At 38.3% G+C, this 25,372-nt stretch overlaps 1 protein-coding gene across 1 annotated transcript in view; it reads right to left on the bottom strand.

Moving 5' to 3' along the window:
• Positions 1-10,862, bottom strand: part of LOC104116655 (agamous-like MADS-box protein AGL27) — a 29,393-nt gene extending 18,531 nt beyond the window's left edge. Inside the window, exon 1 of the mRNA XM_009627555.4 lies at positions 10,229-10,862. Coding sequence (XP_009625850.1) covers positions 10,229-10,413 — 185 coding nt within the window. The 5' untranslated portion in view covers positions 10,414-10,862. The remainder of the gene's footprint in view (positions 1-10,228) is intronic.
• Between the last annotated feature and the right edge of the window lie 14,510 nt (positions 10,863-25,372).

The raw sequence follows: 25,372 nt of genomic DNA, 5'->3' as shown, positions 1-25,372 counted from the left end.
TAAAGTATTTCCTTTTGAAACTTGATTAATGGATAGCACTCGTTTGTATCTTTGAAAGATGGATGTTAAATTGCTAAAGGCTTTAACATGAAAAAAGATCATATGTTTGATTGTTTTATTCAAATGGTTTAGTTTGGCCATGAGGAATGATTTGATAAAAATAGATCCTTTGAGGCTAATATGCTATGAATCTATTTTGGAAATATCAAATGTTTTGGGAGTTACTAGTGGAGACCACCGAGATTGGTCGAATGTTGAGTTCGTTACTATGAAACTACACGTGCCGGTGTAGGGACATATTCCAAGGCTAAGCCGAGGTTTGTGGGATAAAGTCCCCCATTAAGAAGGCAAATGATCATTACTTAAAGTAATGAGGTTAAGTCGACTCGTACGGCACTACGAGAAGCCGCCCAGACAAGTAGGGTCAAATACTTGTTGCTAGGTCGATCACCTAGTAATTGTTTATTAAGTCGGTGTCGGTATAGTACTCCCGGTAAAAAGGTAAAAGCTAATTTTGTTATGTTTAGGCCTAAGGAGCCAAAAGTGATTTCAATGACTTAATGAAGTTGAAATGATTTTACATGATTTTATTAGAATCATGGGTTGGTATAAATGTTTTAAAAGTTTATATCATGATTTACATTTTTCTAGTTTTTTCATTTAAAATGATAAAGAGCATGAATTGATATAATTGTTATCGTTTTATATCAATGTTGGTTGCATTATTTTTGTAAAGCCTTGTCCCAGAAACTTGAGTTAGAGAGTCTATGACACTTATTGAGTACCGCCGTGGTATACTCAGCCCTCAGGGGGCCCTCTCCAGGGTCCCACTTACTTTACATATTTTCAGGATGAGACGTGGTACATGATGAGCTGATGGGGCAATAGGATGACTCTCTTTCCGAAGCATATAGCAAGGCACCACTTCTATTCCGCGGTAGCCTTCATGTTGATCTTACTTACTTTTGGGTTGGGTCTGTCCCAAGTATTTATTTCATCATTGTGTCTTAGAGATTCCATAGACAGTTGTTATTCTTTTTTTGAGTTGTAATCGAGAGTTATTCGTATGTCATGCATGAAAGAAATATTGTTATTCTTTTGTATTTTTTTCAATTATTGAAAAATAATGGATTTAAAGACTTTGTTTCATGTATGGTTTTTAATCATTTAAAATGATTGTGTTTTCAAAAAGACTTCCGCATGTATTTATTTTGTATATAGATGGGCATTCTTGTACGGTTTGGTTCGCCCGGGTTGGATAGTGTGCCGGGTGCCGGTCACGTGATTTTGGGTCGTGACACTCCACCTGTGGGATTATACTGGATTTGTTGTTGTTATTGCAAAAAGATCCCTGGTCGAGATCATGTAATTCATTTTTTTTGACGTGAACTTATTTGATTGGTTACGAAGATTAAGAAAAAAGACATACATTTTGAACTTGTGGTATTAAACATACCATGACATTTGAGATATTATAAAATCATGTTACTAAGGGTAAATGAAAAGTTTAAAGTTAAATTATTTTCAGCTATATAGACCATGGCGGGTCTGAGAAATGGTAGAGGTAGGCCTAAGAAGTAATGGGGAGAGGTGATTAGGCAGGACACGGCGTTACTTCAGCTTACCGGGGACATAACCCTAGATAGGAAAGTGTGGAGGTCGAAAATTAGGGTTGAAGGTTGATAGGGAGTCGAGGGTGTCTCCTAGTATTACCGGTAGTATTAGTAATATTCTTATTTCCTGTTCCTAGACCTTTTTATTATATGTTGTTTCTTTCTTACTGATAGTATTAGTAATATTTTCTTATCTTTAGATATTTGTTAGTACACATGAGTCCCTCTTTTATTTTCTTTTCTTTTCTTTTCTATTCTTGTTATTGTCATGGTTGGTTGCTTCTTTGTCACTGTTCCTTGAGCCGAGGGTGTATCGGAAATAGCCTCTCTACCTTCACAAGGTAGGGTTAAGGTCTGCGTACACACTACCCTCCCCAGACCCCACTTGTGGGATTACACTGAGTTTGTTGTTGTTGTATAGAACATTGTTTACGGCTAAAACTATTGCGGTATCGGATCCCATTCTCTCCCATAGCTTTCATCTCTCATTGTCAGTGTCACCTAGCATAATGCTTTCGCCGTTGATGTTCTTTCCGATCTATATGCATTTCACTGCTCCATCGAAAATTCCCCATGCATTTACGTATCTAGCTCGAAAGTTTCCACTTTAGAAATCAACACATTGCCAAACTTTTGGAGTTAAATTGGAGCATCAACTTGTTGCTTCACTGTAAAATTCAAAATATCTAAACTATTAGAAAAACTAAAAAGTGAAGAACAGTGTTGTCAAAGGCGCACTTAAAGTCCGCTTAAGCTTTGAAGCGAGGCACAAAACATGTTGAACGCTTTGCCTCGCTTAGCGGGCGCTTTAATGTTGTTATCAAGGCTCTAAGACATAATTTTCTTTGTTAATAAGTGTGAACCTGAGGAGGCGACAATAAACAATTGATATTTCATTTTATCGCAATTACTTTGTCCATATATTTTTTTATTCATGCTTATAATTATTAATCTTGGATTACACATACATATTTGTATTTTTTCTCCTTTTGCGTCTTTCTTCATAAAAACTCACGCTATTTGCGCTTTTTGCTCAAAGCCTCAACAAACCTTAGAGCTTTTCTTCGCTTTTCGCCTTTGATAACACTAGTGAAGAACTGGTGTTCGGCTAAAAAATCATATATATAACCATTGTTGCCTCACGTTCTAGTACTTTTAATCGTCTTTAGAGTATTAATTATATTATTTTATGCTTAATATTATATTGTAACTGTGTAGAAATAAAGCGGTGTGAAGATGAAGATATTTGGAATAAAATTGAATAAAACACGGGGGAAAAAGGGAAAATAAAAGAATGAAGAGGAGGAGACAAAGGGGGGACACCCTTTGGTATTTGTCCCCCCTTGTAGAAGACAAAAGAAAAGGAACTAAGTCTCAAAGGCAAACCAAGGAATTGGAGTTAAATTAGTGAAAACAGCAAAATGTAACTCGTTTCTGCGCCAGGGCCAGCACTAGGCGCTGGATACGGGATTTTCCTTCTTCGTTCGGGACAAGGTTATTTCAGTCCTACACGGCCCCAACTTGTATAAAAGGGGTCCTAAACCTATTTTGGAGGAGGACGTTTTTGGAGAGGAAAACATAAGCACAGAGCCGCCGTGGAGGCCAGGTTTCATCTTTTCTTCCGCCAAACATAGTAATTTTTATGTTTCTTTATATGAGTTGTTGTTTGGCTACCATGTCTATGTGGAGCTAAACTTCACGTTCTAGGGTTGTGGTTCTTTCATGACTATTGTTATTCGGATATTGATTTTGCTTTCTTGATTTATCAAATTGGTTTATTTATTCAATCTTGCACTTAATTATTTAATTGCTTGATCACCAATTGAATACAATCTACGAATCTAGAGTTGAACTCGAAAGTGAAAATTCTAGATTGCACATAGAATTGAGTACAGCAAGTTCTTGACCCTGGGCATCGGGGAACGGATTCGCGATTAGGATAGACATATACCTAATTGCCTTGCTTGGTTGATTTACATGAATTACAAATGCGTTCTTGTTAGTTCTAATTCCATAGACGTATAGGCGTTAAGTTAGCTTGAATAGGCGAGTAAGAACTCGACAGATTCTTATGAGCGATATTAACCCTGTCAATCATACAAAATAGATAAATTAGTTAGTCAACTCAATTGAAGAATACAATAGGATTGTTAGATAGCCCATAACCCTAGATCGTTTTCATCGCATTGATAACATAAAAATCTGCTCTTCTTTTGTTCAACGTTCACTATTTGTTTTTCCTTTATTTTAATTAGTTTAGAGTCAAATACTTCTAGGTTTAATTCTTGTTTAGATAATTAGGATAGTCTAATTTAGTTAATAGTTAATCACAAGTCCTCGTGGGTTCGACATCCGACTTCTAGTCACTTTATTACTTGACGACCGCGTATACTTGCGTGTGCGTTTGGCCGCAACAAGTTTTTGGCGTCGTTGCCGGAGACTTAGAATTAGCTATTTTTCTAGATTAGACATTTATTTTTTATCTATTCATGTTTTTTATTTTATTTTTAGTTTAGTTAGTATTTTTTTTATTTATTTTAACATGGCGTAATAGAATGAAAATTGTTCGAATGATGATTATTCTTATTTTGATGATCGTTGTCCATATTGTGGAGGACCCCACTGGTGAAAAAATTGTCAGAATGTTGCCGGGAGCAAGTTGTGCGCACAATCTCAATCCTTTGAGTGGAATATTTGTAATATGTCTGGTGGTCAAGATGGCCATTGGGATGGTTGTCCTAATTCTTTTCATCCTTCTCTGAGCTTTTTTTATGATCTTTCTAACAGTGTTTGTGAGTTTGATAGGGGCAATGAAGTGCAGGATATGGAACGTGATGCATATATTAGGGATATTTTGAGGCAAGTAGCAGAGCAGCAGGATGAACTCAAAAAAGATATGAAAAGAATTAGGGCAGTAATCACAAGGATGAAGGGCAATCTGGACGAATTGAATGAAGAGAGCGAGTTCCAGCAAGAGGAAACTTTTGAAAAAGAGGAGATTTTGAGCCAAACTTGGCTAGTGGAACAAGCTGAAAAATTGAAAATATATGAGGCTCAACGTGAGGAAATTACAAATGAGATGAGATACTTTATAGAAGTAAGAGCTGAACTGGGACAAGAGATCGATAAATTTGGCACTACTATTCACGACTTAGAGGCTCAATTGAATGCAAAGGTTGATGCTTCTAACGCCCAACAAAATAGTAATGAATTGTGTGAAGCTGAAAAGGAGCTTATACGCCAAATTGAGGAGCGAAAAGTGGAAAGTCAATAATTCGAGCATATTTTTGTTGATGATGCCCATGTTGAGAAAAGTACACTAGAGCCATGTGACGAAGCAGATAATGTCATATTTGAAGACTCTTGTGCATGTAAATATGAGGATGTAAAGAGTAATACAATTCTAGAGTTAGGGCGTATTGGTCCTCATTCTATACATTTTTCAACATTGTGTTTGGATGATATCATGGAAATCGAGTCATCTGAGCCTTTGGAGGAGCCAATGGACGAGGAACGGGGTGCTTATATTCTTGAATTTGTTGTGCCAAAAAACAAAAATTACATTCCTCATCTAAAGGCCAAGAAGTGCAGAGTGAAAAATTTACTATTTGGCCTGGTTATCTTTGTAGCTCCACCACTTGAGCATAGCCGCAGACTAGATGCCATGTTAGGGGTACAATTTATAAGTTCAAGGTGGAGGAAAAAGTAGTTCACGTCATGCCGCGACGTTAAATTAGGCGCTTGCTGGGAGGCAACCCAGCTTTACTGCTTTATTTTATTTTTGTTTATTTATGTATATTTTATTTTATTTTTATTATTTTTGTAGTGTTGTTTTATTTTGTAGGATTATGAGTATAGGGAGAAATAGTATGCAAAAGCGAGCCAGATGGTTGAAACTAGTGTGAGGTACCCGCATAAAAGACCATCCTTGAGAAAAGTCTGAGTACCCCGTGAGCTGCTATTGCTTCGACCTTTGGCCTTTCGGGGAGTTTCTTGTCCACCCTTGTTATTTTTACTTTATTTGTGCATTGGGGACACTGCACTCTTTTAAGTGTGGGGTGGAAGACTCTTTGTGTTTTGTATAGTATTATGATATTATATTGTTAGTTTCTTATCTTTTTATTGTTAGCTAGCTTTTTATTTTTAAATTGCATAGTTAGCAGAATTAATGGTGTAGTATAGTAGTAATAGTTTTAGTAGCTTAATTAAAAAAACAAAATCACAAAAATAAAGAAAAAAAATTTTGAAAAAAATTGGACTTTTCCCGACGATGGATTTCCTAGATAATTTTCTTGAGGGATCTAAATAAAAAAACAAAAAATATTTCTTTTAGTTTTCCATAGGTAGCATCCCAGCCCTATTTTTTTAAAAACGAGGTCTGGTCTTTCATTAAACGAACAAATGCAATGCGACTAGGGTTTTAAAGACACTGGTCGACTTCTTCTTCTTCCTTCTTCATCGACTGAAAGCATCAACTTCTTCAACTTCAAGTTCAAACAACAGGTATGTTCTAATTTTTCTCCTCCTTCTTCTTCTCCTTCTTCTCCTTCTTCTTCTTCTTTTCTTCTTTTTCTTTTTCTTTCACTGTTTAAACGTCCAAAAAGCAGCGAAATGCTGGCGAATTTTTTTTTTTACCTTCGGTTCTTTCTCAGAATTTATGCCCATTTTTAACAATGAAAGAAAAAATTACCCAGTTTACTGTCCATTTTTTTTTCCTCCTCTGCCTAATTTTTTTTTATTTGACCTCTAATTTTTATATCCTTTATTGTTAGTTCTTATTGTCTTTCTTATGTGCTATGTAGTTGTTCTTTTAATGTTGAAGAAGTTGACGAGCAATATACTAATGATAATGGAATACAAGAATTTGACAATCTTGTAGAAGAATAGGATGCTCATTTTCTGCTTTAATTGATGCTACTATTTAGTTTTTACATTGAAGTAGTGAACATTTGCTTACAATTACATGTGTTTTCTATGCAGTATTTATTTTAATTTTTTTTTTTTTAAATTCCGCTTCACTTCAAAAAAGCGAGCGCTTCGCTTCTCGCTTCTCACTTTAAGTGAAATGGGGGTTGTCGTTTTTTCTCGCTTCACGCTCTTCACAACACTGGGTAGCAATAATCCCCCGTGATTTTTCTTTGTGCCTCGGTTCTTTTCCAAGGGATGTAGTTTGAATCGGGTAATTTTTTTTTTCTTTTTAGAGTAGATTAGAATTTAGGAAATAAATGGAGGAAGAAATATGAGATTCCTAGGCGCTCTTGACTTGTTTGATAGTAGCATATTTAGGCTTTGCATGTGTAGTATCTTCCCTATGTTTTAAAATTGATCATGATGCCTTTATAAATTGGATAGCATGTTTTGTGGCGCCCATGTCTCGTTTACTTGACTTATGTTCACTTTGTGCTTAATGCTTAATATCTCGAGGTTTTTTGAATACTTGCATTAGTTGAGAGTCGGAATGGGACCGTCCCTTAGTGAGTCATGTGCCATGTGTGGTAAGGTTTTTGTGTAGTCTATGTATTGTACTTGTGTCTAGAACTTGCCCCGTATGTGAGTCGAAGCCAATGTTTAGGTGAGGCTCGATTTGAAAAATGATTTTAGGCAATGTTTGATCTTTTTGAGCTTAGTGCTTATCACAAATAAAATTTATCCCTAGTTAATGCCTATAGATTTTTATTTGGCACCCATATTACAAGCCTATACTCTCTTTGTTCTTAATTGACATTGTTTTTATCATTTTACCTCTTAAAGCACTTTAATTGTGAAATGAGCACTAAAAGAAGTAAGAAGAGACTAAGTGTGGGGTGGCTTTTGAGTGGAACCAATGAAAGGAAGATTGGTGCAATTGTTTTGTAAAAGAATACGCCACTAGTGGAAATTGCAAAAGAGAAAAAAAAATAGTTGAAAAAAAGAAAAAGGAAAAAAATGTGGATGAATAAGTATCTTATTCTTGCTAGTGGAGTGTAAATGATGATAGTGCTTAAAGAAAAATGGAATATTTTTAGGGTAATATTGTTTGTGAAATTGAAGTGGATTGAAGAATTTGCGCTTAAGTTATTTGGTGATGTGATAAAGTGCCTATGAGAGTTAGCCATTATTCCTAAAATATATCCTACCCGACTCTTAGCCCACATTACAACCATGAAAAGGTCCTAATTGATTTTAGATCGAGCGAGCTTATATTAGTAGAGATTTACATTAAGGGCAAGCTTATGGTACCAATTGCATGCGTGTGACTTCTTTGTGAAAGTAAGAGATTTCTTTTATATACAACTGAGTCCTTAAACTATATTTGATCATGAGATTCGGATGTGTGGATTCAACTTACTCTCTTTGCTTTTGTGGTGAGGGCACAGGGTTTCACGAGGGATAGGTAACGTTATTAGACTTCTCTACGATGTTGGGTGTTCAAGCCATGAGTGCATTGTGACATTGAGTCGGTTTTTGAGGCTAGGATTGTTATGAGCACGTTGTCTTTGTAGTAAATATTTTTGAAAAATGACATAAGTAAAGGGAAGTGTAAGTGATTGCATATGCTACAGTTTAATTGTTGCTATCAACCATAGTCATTGGTGACGTGTGCTTCAAATGTGTAAATATGAAGTGCTCAAGAATAGTGTAAATTGTTGGTTGACTCGAGGACGAGCAAGAGTTTAAGTGTGGAGTGGTGATGTTCGGCTAAAAATCATATGTTTAACCATTGTTGCCTCACGTTCTAGTACTTTTAATCGTCTTTAGAGTATTGATTATATTATTTTATACTTAATATTATATTTTAACTATGTAGGAATAAAGCGGTGTGAAGGTGAAGATATTTGGAATAAAATTGAATAAAACACGGGGAAAAAAAGGAAAATAAAAGAATGAAAAGGAGGAGACAAAGGGGGACACCCTTTGGTATTTGTCCCCCCTAGTGGAAGACAAAAGAAAAGGAACTAAGTCTCAAAGGCAAACCAAGGAATTGGAGTTGAATTCGTGAAAACTGTAAAATGTCATTGGTTTCTGCGCCAGGGCCAACGCTAGGCGCTGCCCTAGACGCTGGATACGGGATTTTTCTTTCTTCGTTCGGGACAAGGTTATTTCGGTCCTACACGGCCCCAACTTGTATAAAAGGGGTCCTAAACCTATTTTGGAGGAGGAGGACGTTTTTGGAGAGGAAAACATAAGCACAGAGCCGCCGTGGAGGCCGAGTTTCATCTTTTCTTTTCTTTGTATGAGTTGTTGTTTGGCTACCATGTCTATGTGGAGCTAAACTTCACGTTCTAGGGTTGTGGTTCTTTCATGACTATTGTTATTCGGATATTGATTTTGCTTTCTTGATTTATCATATTGGTTTATTTATTCAATATTGCGCTTAATTATTTAATTATTTGATCACCAATTGAATACAATCTACGAATTTAGAGTTGAACTCGAAAGTTGGAATTCTAGATTGCACATAGGATTGAGTACAGCAAGTTCTTGACCCTGGGCATCGGGGAACGAATTCGCGATTAGGATAGACATATACCTAATTGCCTTGCTTGGTTGATTTACAGGAATAACAAATGTGTTCTTGTTAGTTATAATTCCATAGACATATAGGCGTTAAGTTAGCTTGAATAGGCGAGTAAGAACTCGACAGATTCTTATGATCAATATTAACCTTGTCAATCAATAAACTAGATAAATTAGTTAGTCAATTCAATTGAAGAATACAATAGTATTGTTAGATAGCCCATAACCCTAGATCGTTTTCATCGCATTGATAACATAAAAATCTGCTCTTCTTTTGTTCAACGTTCACTATTTGTTTTTCCTTTATTTTAATTAGTTTAGAGTCAAATACTTTTAGATTTAATTCTTGTTTAGATAATTAGGATAGTCTAATTTAGTTAATAGTTAATCACAAGTCCTCGTGGGTTCGACATCCGACTTCTAATCACTTTATTACTTGATGACCGCTTATACGTGCGTGTGCGTTTAGCCGCAACAAAAACTAATACTGCAGAAAGATAACTTTAAAACTTTTAGTGGGTACACAATAACATGAATTCTAGACAAGTGAGAGTCAACTCCTTAGACCACCAAAGTCCTATGGACAGGATGACACGAAGAATGAATAGAGAAAGGATCTACAAGAGCAAGTGAAAGAAAAAAAAAAAAAAAAAAACCAGTTGAAGTAGACTTGATAGCAAAGGGTCAAAAGGGACTCTTGAAAATTCTTCTAATTTCCTTCCAACCTAAGATGTATTTCCTAAGCAGCTATTGATCATGATCGACTATTATTTCCATCATATAACATTTCCTGGCTAACTACTAGACGTAGTCAATACAGGCCAGAGGCCACCCACTTATTTTCCAAAATTTTCTTCAAACAGCAATGTTTCTACATAACTAATGCAAAGCGTGTCTGTGTCAGCATTTATGGCTAGGTGTCATCCTATAGATTTACCACGTATCACTGTAATGCTTCCCGAATTTCTAGGGTTGCAGAGTTAATATATGATATAATAATCGAGTGCAGCTTCAGGATAAGTACAAACAAACAGAAATTACAGAAAGTGTAGCGAAAATAGGAACCGCTGTTAATTAAGAAGGAAGATCTAATGGTATGAAGAGTTTTAAGGACGAACCTGTTAGTGCTGGAGAAATCGAAGAGTCTGCCACGATTGGAGAAGACGACAGCAGCGACATCGACGTCGCAAAGAATGGAGAGTTGTTTGGCTTTCTTTAGGAGCCCTTTCCTCCGTTTTGAAAACGTCACTTGTCTGCTGTTCTTGTCTTTGATTGGCTTTATTTCCACCTTCTTCCGCCCCATTCTTAATTAATTCCCCTCGAAATCTACTACACCAACCAAGCCAAGCCCCAAATTGGATATTTTGGGGGGAAATATTTGGTTTCTATGTATCACTATGGGTTTTATAACGTTTCCTGGTTTCTTTTTTCCTCTTAATCTTTCACTATTCTCAAAAGAAAAAAAGATGCTTCACTGTTCTGTTCTCCCCACTCAACCACTCTCTCAAGCGTCCGTTCTGCTTACATTTTTACCTACTCAAGCAGTAAAATGCCAAATTTATTAAACAGTCGAAATGTATTCACACTTTGCACTTAATATGAAGGCGCCAAAAACCCGCCCAATAATGCGAATTTCGTGGCTGCAGGACTGACTGACACTGCTGCGTTGGTCGCGTACTCCCCTATTTTCAGCTGATTGGCTGGAAATGGGAATTCGGAAGAAGTAGAAATACTTTCCTAATTTACAATTGAACGTTGGAATCATTCAATTACCGGGTGATATCTCCTTTGACTCGCTTCTTTTACTTTCTATTGAAAATCGTTTAAGTATATAACTCAACTTTGCTTTAAAAACATTAGGTACAATAGATATTTCCCTATTATTTTTTAATATTTTATTTATCCTGTGTATTATCAGTTTTTTATATTTATGTTTTAATATTATGATTTTTTAAATCTATATTAGGAACTTATCTATAATATAAATAAATACCTATATTTGGAATAAAAAAGAGAAAATAATAATAATGAAATATATAAGTTAAGTTATTTAATAATGAAATAAATTTAAAAATAATTTACTCGTATCAATAATTAATTTATTAATGCCAATTAAAATTCAAAAATCTATTTGCCCAACTTAGAATAAAAAAGAGAGAGGAGCTTTTTAAGTGTATATTCAATGCTCCTAATACAAAAACAATAATTACGAGTACTAAAAATAGAGGTGGATTTTTAATAAATTCTTAAAGAATTATTATTTATACTTTAAATAATTTTTAAATTTTAATTCAGAAAACATTTCATTAGTGATAAGTTATTAGGTGAGGATCTATCTTTTCAAATATGTGTTAGATATACACTAAATTATAAACGTCTAAAACATCTACCCCGTCGTTCCTAGTTTCATGTATATGTTTTGATATGAAATTTTAATTTGTTGGAATATAGGTATCCAGCGTATATATGATCGTTAAAAATTGCAATAAATTTCAACAGGCAGCAAAAGTATTATCACTCCGTAGTTATTTATTTTCATCATTTTTTACTTATAGAGAATGAAACTATTTTATCCGTTTTAGTCTGTATCCATGCATGCTATCATAACCTTTTTTCAACTGCAAAATGAATTCGTGCTGGATTGGCGTAGCCACCCTATGCCAAGGGTAGTCAAGCGCACAACCTTAGCCGAAAAATTATATTGTGTATATAAGTTAAATACTATTTTATATGGTTATATATTATATTTTAAACACTCTTAATATAGTTGAATGAAGCAGTCCTGCAGTTCAAGGTGTTCAAAGTAACTTTTTGTTCACGAGTTCAAAGTTCTAGCCATTTTATTTGCCAAAACTAAACGAAAACTACCGTGTGATCTATTTAATTCTTTTTCAATCAAAAAAATTTCTAATAAAATAACTCTTAAAACTTAAAATTTGTGTAGAAATAAGCAACTAATCTTAAAAATAATTTTTTACCTAAAAGTTATTTCTTAAATAAATTTTATAAATTAAAAGTCAACCTGTACAAAAATTTCTTCAACAAAAGCTCTCTACAAACTACAAATCCTTTCGACTCTCTTTTTTCTTTGATTTTATGCCTACTTTTATTAGTAAAATTTCTAATGTCGTCTTTTTTTTTTATCATTTTAATTTTGATTTATAAAACTATAGTTCTATTAAAAGTTTTCTTTCTTATCGCTTAACTAAATATTGTGTAGTTTGATCTAAGAAATTTGGTACACCATTTATCGACAAAAAAAATTGTGACTTGTTTAGTTTGAACACCCTTGACGGAATTCCTGGTTACTTCACTGAGTGCTGAGTGCTGGTCATAAAATTTTGTCTCTGAGACCAGAGGTGTATGCAGTGTAGAAGCTATGGGTTCAACTGAACACATAGCTTTCGCTCATACTTTATATTTTTGCCCAAAAAATCATTAAACTTGTACAAATAATAAATTTTAAACCCATTAAATTAGATGAAATGTAATAGAATTGCGAATCCGAATCCACAAAATTCAAATCATGAATCCGCCTTTGTTCGAGACTCTGTATTGCTCCATGTCAATTAAGAAACTAGATTGCTCATTTGCTCATATGGTAAAAATGAGCTTAGATCCTCGCAACATCAAGCCTTGGTATGCTAAGTTGCCCCGTATACAGTTTGGTAGAAGGTATGGTGTACAAAAGCTGAACAACACTGTTATAAAAAAAAAATTGTGACATCAAATCCGATGTTTATTTTGTAAATTTGAATGAGCTATCAACTTACTCGTGTCCTTTGCAAAAGTCGTCCAAACATATTGCATGCACTTCATGCTGATATGGCTAGTATAAGATTCTGATCCTGTTTCTAAGTTATCATGTTTTCGCATTTGTACGTTTCAGAACTTACTAAGTACTAGTTTAATTAGCTATATTAACTTTTCCATATGATTCTTCCTGTAGTTGCAAATTTCATTGACTGCCAAAACTCTGAGTGAAGTTAATGAACTCCTCTGTATAATTTCATACCAAAAATAAAGGAAAAATTTCCTAGGAAGAACATACAAGAGAGTAGAGAGTAAAGGAAACGCCTAAATTACATTTAGTTGGAGTCGGCCATATAAAATGTCACTATTCATGTCATTAATTACATTTTTTATTGTACTCTTTGTATGTGGTAAAATATGATATGACACGTGACTGACTAAAAGGAGGACACATGGAATCTAAGATTGGATGGTTGAAGCCTGAACGCAACCACTGCGCTTGTCACCGGAACGGATAACGTTTATAAAAGTGTATTAAATGCTCTGTGTCCGGTAGCATTTACTAAGGAATATTCTACAGCATTAAGAACGACGGTCCGTTACAGAGAATTTGGCATTTATACTCAACGTTACATCTTCATCATTGACCCTCATAATTGGCATTAAAGGATGGCATGATCCTAGGACCTTTTTCCTTAGACATAACTATAAATAGTAAGCTCGGTTACCATTGTAAGAGACACGAATTTTCTAGCAAGAACATATACTATATTATATACAAAGCTTTGCACAATTTCACTTTCTTGCTTTTAGATCTCATCATTGCTGTGTTCGGGAACCGTATTAACGGAATCATCATCTTTGCTATTTCATCTACATTCTAAGACTAAGTATTGTGTATTTCTTCAATTATTATATTATTTTATGATCAAATTAGTTCACTTGTCTAGAAATCACGTACAAATTTAACTATGTCATTTTACGGATTAACAGTTTGGCGCCCACCGTGGGGCCTAGACAGTCGTGCAATTAAATTGATCATTGCCTTTTTACTAACTTTTTTTAACTATTTTGTCTTAGAAAAAATCACAAAAATGGCAGACAACACTGTTAACGATGTACGCAACCCTGAAATTCGAGGAGATCAGCCTCATTTCGAGGACCCGATCAGTGACACCCCGCAATGAGGGGAATGATACCACACCGGTGTATGATCGACGGTACCCTCGACAGGTTCGGAAGACAACCCCCGATGATGCTGAGAGGAACAAGTAGCGGATGTTGTGAGGATCCTGCAAGAGCAACAGGCAATCATTACAGGTCATCTCACGTGGCAGGATCAAGTTATGATGGAACTAAAGCAGGCGCTATCAGGTGCTTCGAATAATGCAAACAGGCGCGACCCAGTTTCTCCCGTTGTTCCCGCAGACCAAACAACGCAGAGAGCCGATAATAACACTCCCAGGGGTGCAGTTGGCTCCGATGGGGCTGGGGGGAGCAGATCTGGTCTTAATAACGAGAACGATTCATTCAAAGATGAGCTTTTACGGTTCATGAGGGAAGTGAATGCCCGCATGGATCAAATCCCGGGCGCACCACCAGTATTGAAAGGCCTGAACTCGAAGAAGTATGTTCAATTACCGTACAAGCCAAGTGCGGCACCAGTACTGATCCCGAAGCATTTCAAAATACCTGAAGTTCCAAAGTATGATGGAACTTCAGACCCACAGGAACATATTACTACCTACACAATTGTGGTGAAAGGAAATGATCTAGCTCCTCACGAAATTGAACCTGTGTTGCTAAAGAAATTCAGTGAAACTCTCACAAGAGGAGCCATGCCGGGGCCAGAAAGGTGCAAGCCCAAAAGGCCGACATATTCAGAATCGCACAAGGAGAATCAGAATTATTACGAGAGTTTGTTACCCGGTCGTCCCGGGTGAATGGGCAGCTGAAGTATTCACCAAAGGATTGAATCCGAGAAGTTCAGACGCTTCCCGGAAGCTGAAGGAGAGCTTGCTTGAGTTTCAAGCAACAACCTGGGCAGATGTTCACAACCGGTACGAGTCAAAAAAAAGGATCGAAGATGGCCAGGTCGATTTTACATCATCGGCCAAAGGGTGGGAGAAGAAAAGAGAAAATCAAAGGATGAATACGATGCGGATAGGCGGACTACGAGGGGTCAATTTTTACCCTACGAGTGTACCGAAGGTCGTGGCAGAAATTTTCGAGCAGCAAACAAGTTCACCGTTGACGGAGGGCTGATCTTGGTCGAAACAATAAATCACTTCAAGATAAACAAACGTCGGGGTCTCGAGATCTTTCTTACCCCAGGTTATCAGAATATAACTTCAACGCCAGTGTAGTGGAACTGGTGTCAGCCATGAGGAACATTAAAGAAGCACGATTCCCCATATCTATGAGATCCGATTCCAGCCAGAGGGATCCCAATTTATGGTGTTAATATCAAGGGACGAACAGTCACCGGACAGGGGACTGCCGACATCTTCGGGAGGAGGTGGCAACGCTATTAAAGAATGGTCATCTCCGAGAATTCTTGAGTGATCGAGCTAAGAACAATTACGGTCGCAACAACGTGGAATCTTCGAAAGCATGAGAAAAAGCCCCACGCCAGAAGATCAAAGAAGACTAAAATATCGATAACTCATAGCAAAAGACTCTGGGAGGACGATATCACTTTCACGGAGGAGGACACATACGGATTACTGTTACCACACAATGACGCGCTGGTAATCTTTTTAAATGTGTTAGATTTTAAAATTAAGCGTGTTAATATGGATCCAGGAAGTTCGGCTAATATCATACAATGGAGGGTATTGGAACAAGCTAAACTCATTGGAAGCATTATTCCGGCAACAAAACTCCTCGTTGGATTCAACATTGCGAGCGTGACGACCCGGGGAGAGATCCTGTTGCTCACGAACACTGAAGGAGTAATGAAAACAACGATCTTCGAAGTAGTTGATGGTGATATGGGATACAACATCATCTTGGGAAGGCCATGGCTACACGAGATGAAAGCCATACCTTTGACGTATCACCAATTACTGAAGTTTCCAACGCCCAATGGAATCAAGCATATAAAAGGTGACCAACCGGCGGCAAGGGAGATGAATACAATCTCAGTTTCCAATAGCAAAAAGATGGAGCGCACGGCATAGCAATTACAGAAATCGGCGTCTAATCCCGAGTTAGAAGAGGTTATTCCGGGGCAGAATCATCAGAACAATATCATATGCCGAGATATTTTCAGGTTTCGGATGAAACAGACGCAAACGAAATCCACGGCAGAGGAGCTAGGGCAAGTGTAGTTTTTAGAAAGAAAATTTCACTTGGGAACATGACTGCACCCCGAGCTCAGGTCTGATTTTATTGAATTTCTTAAAATTAACACTGATTGTTTTGCATGGTCGCACGAGGATATGACAGGTATCCGGACGAAAATAGCCATGCACAAGTTGAGTTTGGATCCCAACGTACCACCGGTACGATTGATAATCGGCTTAATGTATGCATATTTTGATATATATCACCTCACATTTTACTCATGTCTCGACGATTTGAGATATTTAATATGATTATTTGTGCTAAAGTTTGGTATTTCTATGTGTAGGAATCATTCGGATGCAATTTGGGACGAAAGGGCGCGAATTGTAGCAAAATCGGGACAAAAACGCAAAAAGTGAGATTTGAGGGTCACAGCTAGCGTGGAGCGCTGGCTGTGGCGCAATTTCCAGAATCCAAAATGTTTGAGCGCCAGGGCCAGCGCCCCACGCTGCCCTGGACGCTCAAGACGGGAAGTTTCCTTTTTGGACTAAGACTCGGTTATTTCGACCCCTAGACGCCCCCAACTCATATAAAAGCCAACCTAAACCTATTTTTGAAGGTAGGACGTGATTTAGAGAGCAGATTGAGGCGCAAAACACTCGAAAGAAAGGATTTGATCAATTCTTCCATCCCTTTCCTAGTATTCATTGATTTTATGTTTGAAAACATTATTTTTGATGATTGTATGAACATGAGTGGCTAAGAAACCTATTTTTTTTAGGGTCATGGGTATACATGAATGTTGATGTTTGGTGTTTAATTTGACAAAGTTGATTTTATCATATTGGGTTGTTTATTTAATTCTGTTTTTAATTATTTTACTGAGTAGCTAACAGTGAAATACTATCTACGAATCTAGAGTTGAACTCAAAAATGGGAACTCTAGATTGCATATAGAATTAAATAGAGCAAGTTCTTAAACTCGGGCATCGGGGAACGGATTCGCAATTAGGATAGAAATATACCTAATTGTCTTGCTCGGTTGAAATACAGGAAGTGTAAATGCATTCTTGTTAATATTAATTCCATAGACATATAGGCATTAAGTTAGCTTGAATAGGCGAGTAAGAACTCGACAGATTCTTATGAGTAATATCAACCCTGTCAATCAACAATCCAGATAAATCAATTAGTTATTTTAAGCGAAGAATGCAACATGATTGTTAGATAACCCGTGACCCTGAAATACTATCTCCCATTGATTATTATTTAAAATTATTTAAGTATTGTGTAGATTTCTAGTATTTTATTACTTGGTAATCTTTAGGTAGTAAATTAGACGATTATCTATTTTATAAGAAATCTCTTGAATCAATAAGCTATTTAAGTTGAATTAGTCAAAAGTTAATCATAAGTTTTCGTGGGAACGATACTTTATTCACTACTCTATTACTTGACGATCACGTATACTTGCTTGAGTGTGTTTGGTCGCAACAACGATAGAAGAAGCGCCCTATTACCAAGGCCAGGAATAAATTCTTCAAAGAAGAGGTAATCCATTTGCTTAAAATCGGTTTGGTCAGAGAGGTAAGATATCCAGACTGGCTAGCCAATGTAGTAGTAGTTCCTAAGAAGAACAATAAATTTCTTATGTGTGTAGACTATAAAGATCTTAATAAGGCGTGCCAGAAAGATTCGTTTCCGCTGCCAAATATCGATCAAATGATTGATGCCACGGCGGGGCACGAGTTAATGAATTTCCTTGATGCTTATTCCGGGTACAACCAAATTAAGATGAACCCGAAAGATCAGGAAAAGACTTCGTTTATAACAAATTTCGGTACATATTGTTACAATATAATGCCTTTCGGGTTAAAAAACGCCGGAGTCACTTGTCAACGACTCGTAAATAAGATGTTTGAAAAGCAAATAGGAAAAACCATGGAAGTTTATATAGACGATATGATCATTAAGTCTTTGAATACAGGTGACCACCTTAAGAATTTTCAAGAAAAATTCGATATCGTGAGGAACCATAACATGAAACTTAACCCCGAAAAGTGCGCGTTCGGGGTTAGCTCCGGTAAGTTCCTGGGGTTTCTAGTCTCACAAAGGGGAATTGAAGTAAACCCTGACAAAATCAAGGCCATAGCCGATATCCCGGATCAATTATCAAACGTAAAGGAAGTCCAAAGACTCATATGAAGGTTAGCAGCTTTGAGTAGGTTCATTTTCCGATTGTCGGAAAAGTGTCATCGCTTCTTTACATTGCTGAAAAAAGAAGAACAATTTCGAATGGACGTCGGAGTGCCAACAGGCTTTGAGAGACCTGAAGAAGTACTTATCAAGCCCTCAATTGCTCTTGAAACCAAAGGAAGGCGAAACATTGCTGGTCTACCTCGCGGTTTCAGAAGTTGCGGTAAGTGCGATTTTAGTCCGGGAGGACGAAGGTATACAGTTTCCTATTTATTATGTTAGCAAAATTTTAACGGGAGAAGAAACTCGCTACCCACATTTGAAAAATCTGGCCTTAGCTCTCGTAGTCGCTGCTCGAAAGCTGAGGCCCTATTTCCAATGCCACCTAATAGTTGTGGTGACTACTTTCCCTTTGCAGGACATCCTTCATAAAATCGAACTCTCAGGCAGATTGGTCAAATGGGCCGTCGAAATGAGTGAATTCGACATAGAATATAAATCGAGGACTTCAATTAAGTCACAAGTCTTGGCTGACTTCGTGGCCGATTTTAGTCCAGTATTGCTACTTTTGGCAACCAAGGAGGCAGTCATGGTGTCAGAATCGACATCAGGGGTTTGGGCTTTATTTATGGATGGAGCCTCGAACGTAAAAGGGTCTGGGCTTGGAATAGTTTTAATCATGCCTTCGGGGGAAACCTTAAGGTATGCTATCAGAATAATTCCTTTTAACTAACAATGAAGCAGAGTATGAAGCTTTGATTATAGGACTCGAATTGTCCCGGGGACTTGATTTCGAGGTTATCGAAATTAAATGCGACTCACAAATGGTGATAAATCAGGTTTACAGGATCTTTGATACCAAAGAAGAACATACGCAGCAATACGTGATAAAGGTCCAGGCTCCTTTGGCACGATTCTGTGAGTGGTCAATCACTCATATCCTGAGAGAGGATAACGCAGAAGCTGATGCATTAGCAAACTTAGGTTCATCGATGAAAATAAAGGGATCGGAGTCCGGAACGGTGGTACAACTGATGAGTTCAGTCCTTGATACGGATGGTTACTATGAAGTAAATTCGGCTAGTCTGGTCTGGGACTAGAGAAACAAAATAATCAACTACCTCGAGCACGAAAAGTTGCCCGACGATCCCAAAGCGTCAGGGGCGTTACGCACCAAAGCTGCACGTTATAGCTTCAGGAAAGGCCAATTGTATAGAAAATATTTCCAAGGCCTGCTGCCCCGGTGTTTAGGAGCATCAGAAGATGACTATGTCATGAGAGAAATTCACGAAGGGATATGCGGCAATCACTCAGGCGCGTTCTTTGGTGTTGAAATTGATACGAGCAGGATATTACTGGCCTCACATGGAACAAGACGCCAAAGATTTCGTACGAAAATGATATATGTGGCAACGCTACGCATCACTTGTACATCGACCAGCAGAACCCTTACATTCAGTTCTGTCCCTGTGGCCGTTCATGAAACGGGGGATGGACATCGTCGAAGCGCTGCCATCGGCTCCCAGAAAGGTACGATTTCTTTTAATTTTGATTGATTATTTTTCTAAATGAGTGGAAGCAGGTTCTTATCAGAAGATCGGAAAAAGCGAAGTGGTCGATTTCTTGTGGGAAAACATAATTTGCATGTTCGGAATACCAAAAGAAATAGCATGCGACAATGGGCCACAGTTTATCGGTTCAAAAGTTACAAAGTTCCTCGGAGACTTGAAAATAAAGAGAATCACATCTTTGCCTTATCATCCGAGCGCAAACGGTCAAGCGGAGTCAACAAACAAAGTGATCATTCAAAACCTCAAGAAAATGTTGGAAGCAGCAAAGGCAAATGGCCCTGCCCAAAGCTCTATGGGCCTACTGAAAAACGGCCAAATCAAGTACAGGAGAAACTCCTTTTTCCTTCGTATACGGTGCTGAAGCCTTAATCCCGGTTGAAGTGGGCAACCCCACTTTGAGATATTCTCAGACAAATGAAGAATCAAATAATGAAACAATGCTAATCAACTTTGAACTGCTCGAGGGACGCAGAAACTTGGTGCATGTAAGAATGGCAGCTCAAAAGCAGAGGATGGAGCGATATTACAATCGAAGAGCCAATTTTCATTTTTTCAAAGTAAGAGACTTGGTTCTAAGGAAAGTAACAAAAAATACCTGGGAGCTCAACGCGGGAAAGCTAGGTCCAACGTGGAAAGGTCACTACCGAATTTCAGCTGTCACTAGGAAAGGTTCATACGAGTTAGAGAACCAGAACGGGGACAAGCTACCCAGCAACTGGAACGTGGCACACCTTAAAAGATATTATTGCCAATGGATAACACTCAAACTGAAAGTATGTGCTGCACTCTTTTTCCATTCTTTCAGTTTTTGTCCCAATAGGGTTTTTATGGCAAGGTTTTTAACGAGACAGCGACACAAAGCATACTACGAAGACAGCAGCAATAGGACCTTTGATTGCAAGGGAAACGAACAAGCTCTCACCCGGGGACGATTAGGTAATCTTTGGTTCGATAGCAAATTCCCACAAGGAAGTTAAGTTTGCTACCAAACAGAAGTTACCCGACCGTTCACGGGCACAAACCGCCAGAGGAATGTTAGGTATTCTTTTGCTCGATAGCGTGGATTCCTAAGGGGAAACAATATATGTTGCCGAGTAAAGGATTACCTAGCAATTCATTGGTGGGACCTTTGAAGATATAAGACTTCCAGTGTTCCAATTCGCATTCTTCGCATTCAAACACTGGGGGGGGGGGGGTGATATGAGGATACGGCGACAATGACTGCCACGTCAACCGGGGACGAAAATCTAGAAACAATATGCATCATCGAGATCGGGGACTGCACAACCAGTCCCGTAGAAACAAGTTGTACAAGATAGCTACAAGTAATTGTAATTTCTTTTCTACATAGCAAAATGCTTATGTAATTTGTGAAAATAGTAGGAATAAAATGAAATCCTTTTTGCTTTTATCTTGTTTCTTGTCTGAGCGATGAGCTGATTTTGTTATTTGAAAGTTAAATAAGTACTTCAAATTTTAGTGTCGTAATAAACATGAGACGTCCTCTTCAAAAGCACCGTAAACATAAAAGAGCCCTCTCTTATAAAAACCCTCAAGTTAAAGGGTTAGTTCTGGAAGAATCAATGCTCAGAATCCCAAATGCCATCGGGAAAAAATACACCTGAAGTCGCATATGAAAAGTACGCAAAAAGCAAACTTGCGCAAATATTCATAGAAACCCTCACGTAAAAGGGAAACTTGCGGTAAGATTCATAAAAACCCTCACGTAAAAGGGATAATACTAAGAACCGAAATGCTTCGAAGAAAAGGCATCCGAGACTACACATAGTAAAGCGCGAATTGAACAACATGCGTGGAATACTTGAGCAAATGCAAAAGTTAAAAGCTTGCATGGATATTCAAACGAAAGTAAGACCCAAACAATATTTGAACAAAAAGTATGTCTTTATTCACAGAATGGGCCAAAACGTTACAAGTACAAAATGAGAAAAGAAAGGAAAAGCTAAACTGTACCGCCTCCGGGACCAGGAGGAAGAGAAGTATCTGCATTTGCCGAAAAGAGTAGTTGGTTCCGCCGATGGCTCAGCGCTTTTCCCAGTTTGGCCTTCGGCTTCATCGCCTTCCGATCCTTCTTCAATTTTCGAAACTCGGATCCGGAATCGGAAGAACCTGGAGCATCAGACTGCGCCGGGAGTCCATTTTTTTGCAGCCAACTCAAGCTCTCGAACTTTAGCAATTTCGGCATCAACATCGATGATACCAGCTTTAGCCTCTTCCAAGATTTTTCTCCTTATGCTATACATGAATAAGTTTTTTCAACAATGAGGGAACCCGCTCGGTGCTTAAGTTCTTCTTTGAGTTGAGTGACCTCGGCGGAAAGGTTTTCCTCGGTGGATCTAGCAGATTGGAGGCTGATATCGAGCTCGTGGACAGTTGAACTAAAAAGCCTATTATGCTCGATAGTTTTCATGTACTTCTCTTAAAGCTGGGCATGTTTCGTCTCCACGGCAGCAAGCTCTTCACTTATGGAGTTCAAGGCTTCTTCCAAGTTAATCGCTCTTTCAGCGGAGGTAGCCTCGCGGTCGGTTGCAACAAGAACTGTGTTCTAGACTTCTGTCCATTTGGCCTTGTCCTCATCAAATTTAACCCTCAGCGGCCTAATTTCTTGGCTAAGTGTTACCATTTCTTGCTCGCTTTACTGCAAACGAGCCTCCAAAGCAACGACCTCAGCAACTATGGTTTCCAGTTTCGAGATGCGGAGAACAGTCTGGTCCCGTTCTACCAAAAGCTGATCCCATTCATAAGTAAGTTCTTCATTCTCATGAATCAACCTTTGAAGGCCCTCAGAAGAAAGAAATTTGGCCTATAAAATAAGAAGAGGTAGCATTTAGAATACATTCGTTTAAAGTAGAAGAAATAACATATAAAGGAAGTGACGTGCCGCTGCAGCATTATGCATAGCATTTTTCAACAATTTGAATCTTTTCCCAATCTTTCAGGTAATTAGCAAGCTCCACTGGCCGTGATAACAGGTTGCACCCGGTAGAGACCGAAAGAGTGATGTTCCTCCTCCTTTGGGGATCTTCAAAAGGAGCAGCATAATTTTGCCATAAAATCCCATAAATTGGGGACTGTGGAATAGGAACACCTTCTTCATGGTCGGGTGCGGCCGATGGAGATGGTGTAGCAACTGCTGGTGGAAGAGTAGACGGGGATGGAAATGATGTAGCAGTTGCTGGTGTTGGTGAAGGCGGAGATGAAGCTGATGGAGTTGAAAAGTGAGAAGCAGTTGCATATGTAGTGCTGATTGTTTGATGCTCGCCAACCAAAGACTATAGGGACCCGGTACTCAGCCTTGCAACACCGATTACAACAATTGGGGCCCGGAAGCGGAAGTTGGCATATTCTACTAAATCAGATTCTCCCCAAAGTGCTCAGACGTCGTCTTCAGTTGGTGCAACTATCTCAACAGGTTGAGCATCCTGTTGAGATGATGAGGATCGTCGCCTTCTGTGTAAAGAAGCTCCCTCATCAATAGCTTATTCATCATCATCAATCATCACGGTGTCTACGACCGGCTCAGAAGGAGAACCAGTCATCATCGCCAACGGAGACGATTCGGGGGAATGAGTCTTTGCCCTTTTATTCTTTTCTCCGGTCGCGGAGGAGCCTCTTCTCTTTGTTTGTTTATCCTCCGTCCGGGGACTCCGTAAAGAAATATTTGCCCCCAAAACAGGCCCGGAGATACATGTTCGAGTAAGTATTTCCTGAAGCAGCCTCGCTGCATCAACTGGATCAATTAGAATGTCCTTATCGGGGACATCAACAGAGCCCGCAAGTAGACCTAATTCCATGAACAAAGTTAGAAGGGTTCAACCAAGTTCTTCATATACAAAAATGGAAGGAAGGTAAATTAGAGTTACCATGATTTTTGGCCTTCCACCCGTACTTACCGTCCAGTTCTTTCCACGAACGAGTTTCAGGCGTTGTGACGTCCGGAATCTTCTGAACCCACCGGTTCAAACCTTTCACCACCGGTGGGATCCATCGATTTGCTGAAACATGCGGAGGGTGAAGAGATGATACAACCATAAAAAAATATCTAGTAAGAGGAATATTATACAAAGAACTTACGAGTGCGGTTCCAAAAAACCGAAAAGGATGAAGCCGTTGTCGGAATGATGTAATTGGTGGCAACTGCAACGAACCGCTCCATCCACCCACGGTCGTTGTCATCATCCATGCTAGACAATAAATCATGGTGGCCACGCCTGCAAAGGTTTATCATTCCCCCCGCGGAAGATTTTGGGGGAATAGAGATTCATCACATGAGCTAAGGTTAGCTCCTCTCCAGTTTCTTGGCACAAACGTGGGAGACAGGCGATCGTCCTCCACACTGAAGGACTTACCTGTGCCAAACTTACCTGGTAGCGAAGGCAAAACTCTGCAATCACGGAATCAAGCTCTCCGCTCAAAGAAAACACACCCAAAGTAAAGAGATACATGAAAAAAAATATGTAAAACCTTCCTTGGGAAGGGTCACTCGCTCCGTTAGATCATGAGCAATGATTTCCAACTTATTGCAGCGGCAGACCTCCTTCACAGCATGAATACTAGAAGGATGAATGAAAGAAGGGTACCTACTAACAGCCCATGTACGAGGGTTATCGGTAGAGAAATTCTCTTCAAAATCCTTCGAAGTACTAAGCCTCCTTGGGATGATGGAATCCACTGTTGGAGGAATGGAGTCCTCAATTTTGTTCTTATTATGTGAAGAACCACCACATTTGGAAGAAGAAGTCATTGGAAAAGAAGAAGGTAAAGAGTTTGTGTTTGCAGAAAATTGGAAAATGATAGAAAACAAGGATGCAAATCAAAAACTCAAGCAATTGTTGAAACGTAAAGGAAAAGAAAGTTGCGTATAAGTAAAATTTTGGCGGCTAAATTCGTGGCTATGATTACCTCGATAATCAGCAAAAGCTGTGCTGAATCATGGGATGATGCGTGTTCGGGGCATTAAATGTGGAGAGACGTGCGTCTAATCAACTATCAGACCCATTCAGAGGGAGTTATAATAATTCTCGCCAAAAATGTGTTTCTACCAACTTTCCGGTAACACAAAGTTATGTCACCGGAAAGCAGGAGGACTATCTGTATATGGTAAAATATGATACGACATGTGGCTGACTAAAATAAGGACACATGAAATCCAAGATAGGATGGTTGAGGGCCGAACGCAGCCACTGCGCTTGTCATCGGAACGAATAACGTTCATAAAAGTATATTAAATGCTCTGCGCCCGGTAGCATTTACTAAGAAATATTCTACAACATTAAGAGTGACGGTCCGTTACAGAGAATTTAACATTTATACTCAACGTTACATCTTCATCAATGACCCTCATAATTGGCATTAAAGGAAGACATGATCTTAGGACTTTTTTCTCTAGGTATAGCTATAAATAGTGAGCTCAATGACCATTGTAAGGGACGC

Source organism: Nicotiana tomentosiformis, chromosome 8 (assembly GCF_000390325.3).
Source record: "Nicotiana tomentosiformis chromosome 8, ASM39032v3, whole genome shotgun sequence".
Lineage (NCBI taxonomy): Eukaryota > Viridiplantae > Streptophyta > Magnoliopsida > Solanales > Solanaceae > Nicotiana > Nicotiana tomentosiformis.
This window is presented reverse-complemented; position numbering and strand designations above follow the sequence as displayed.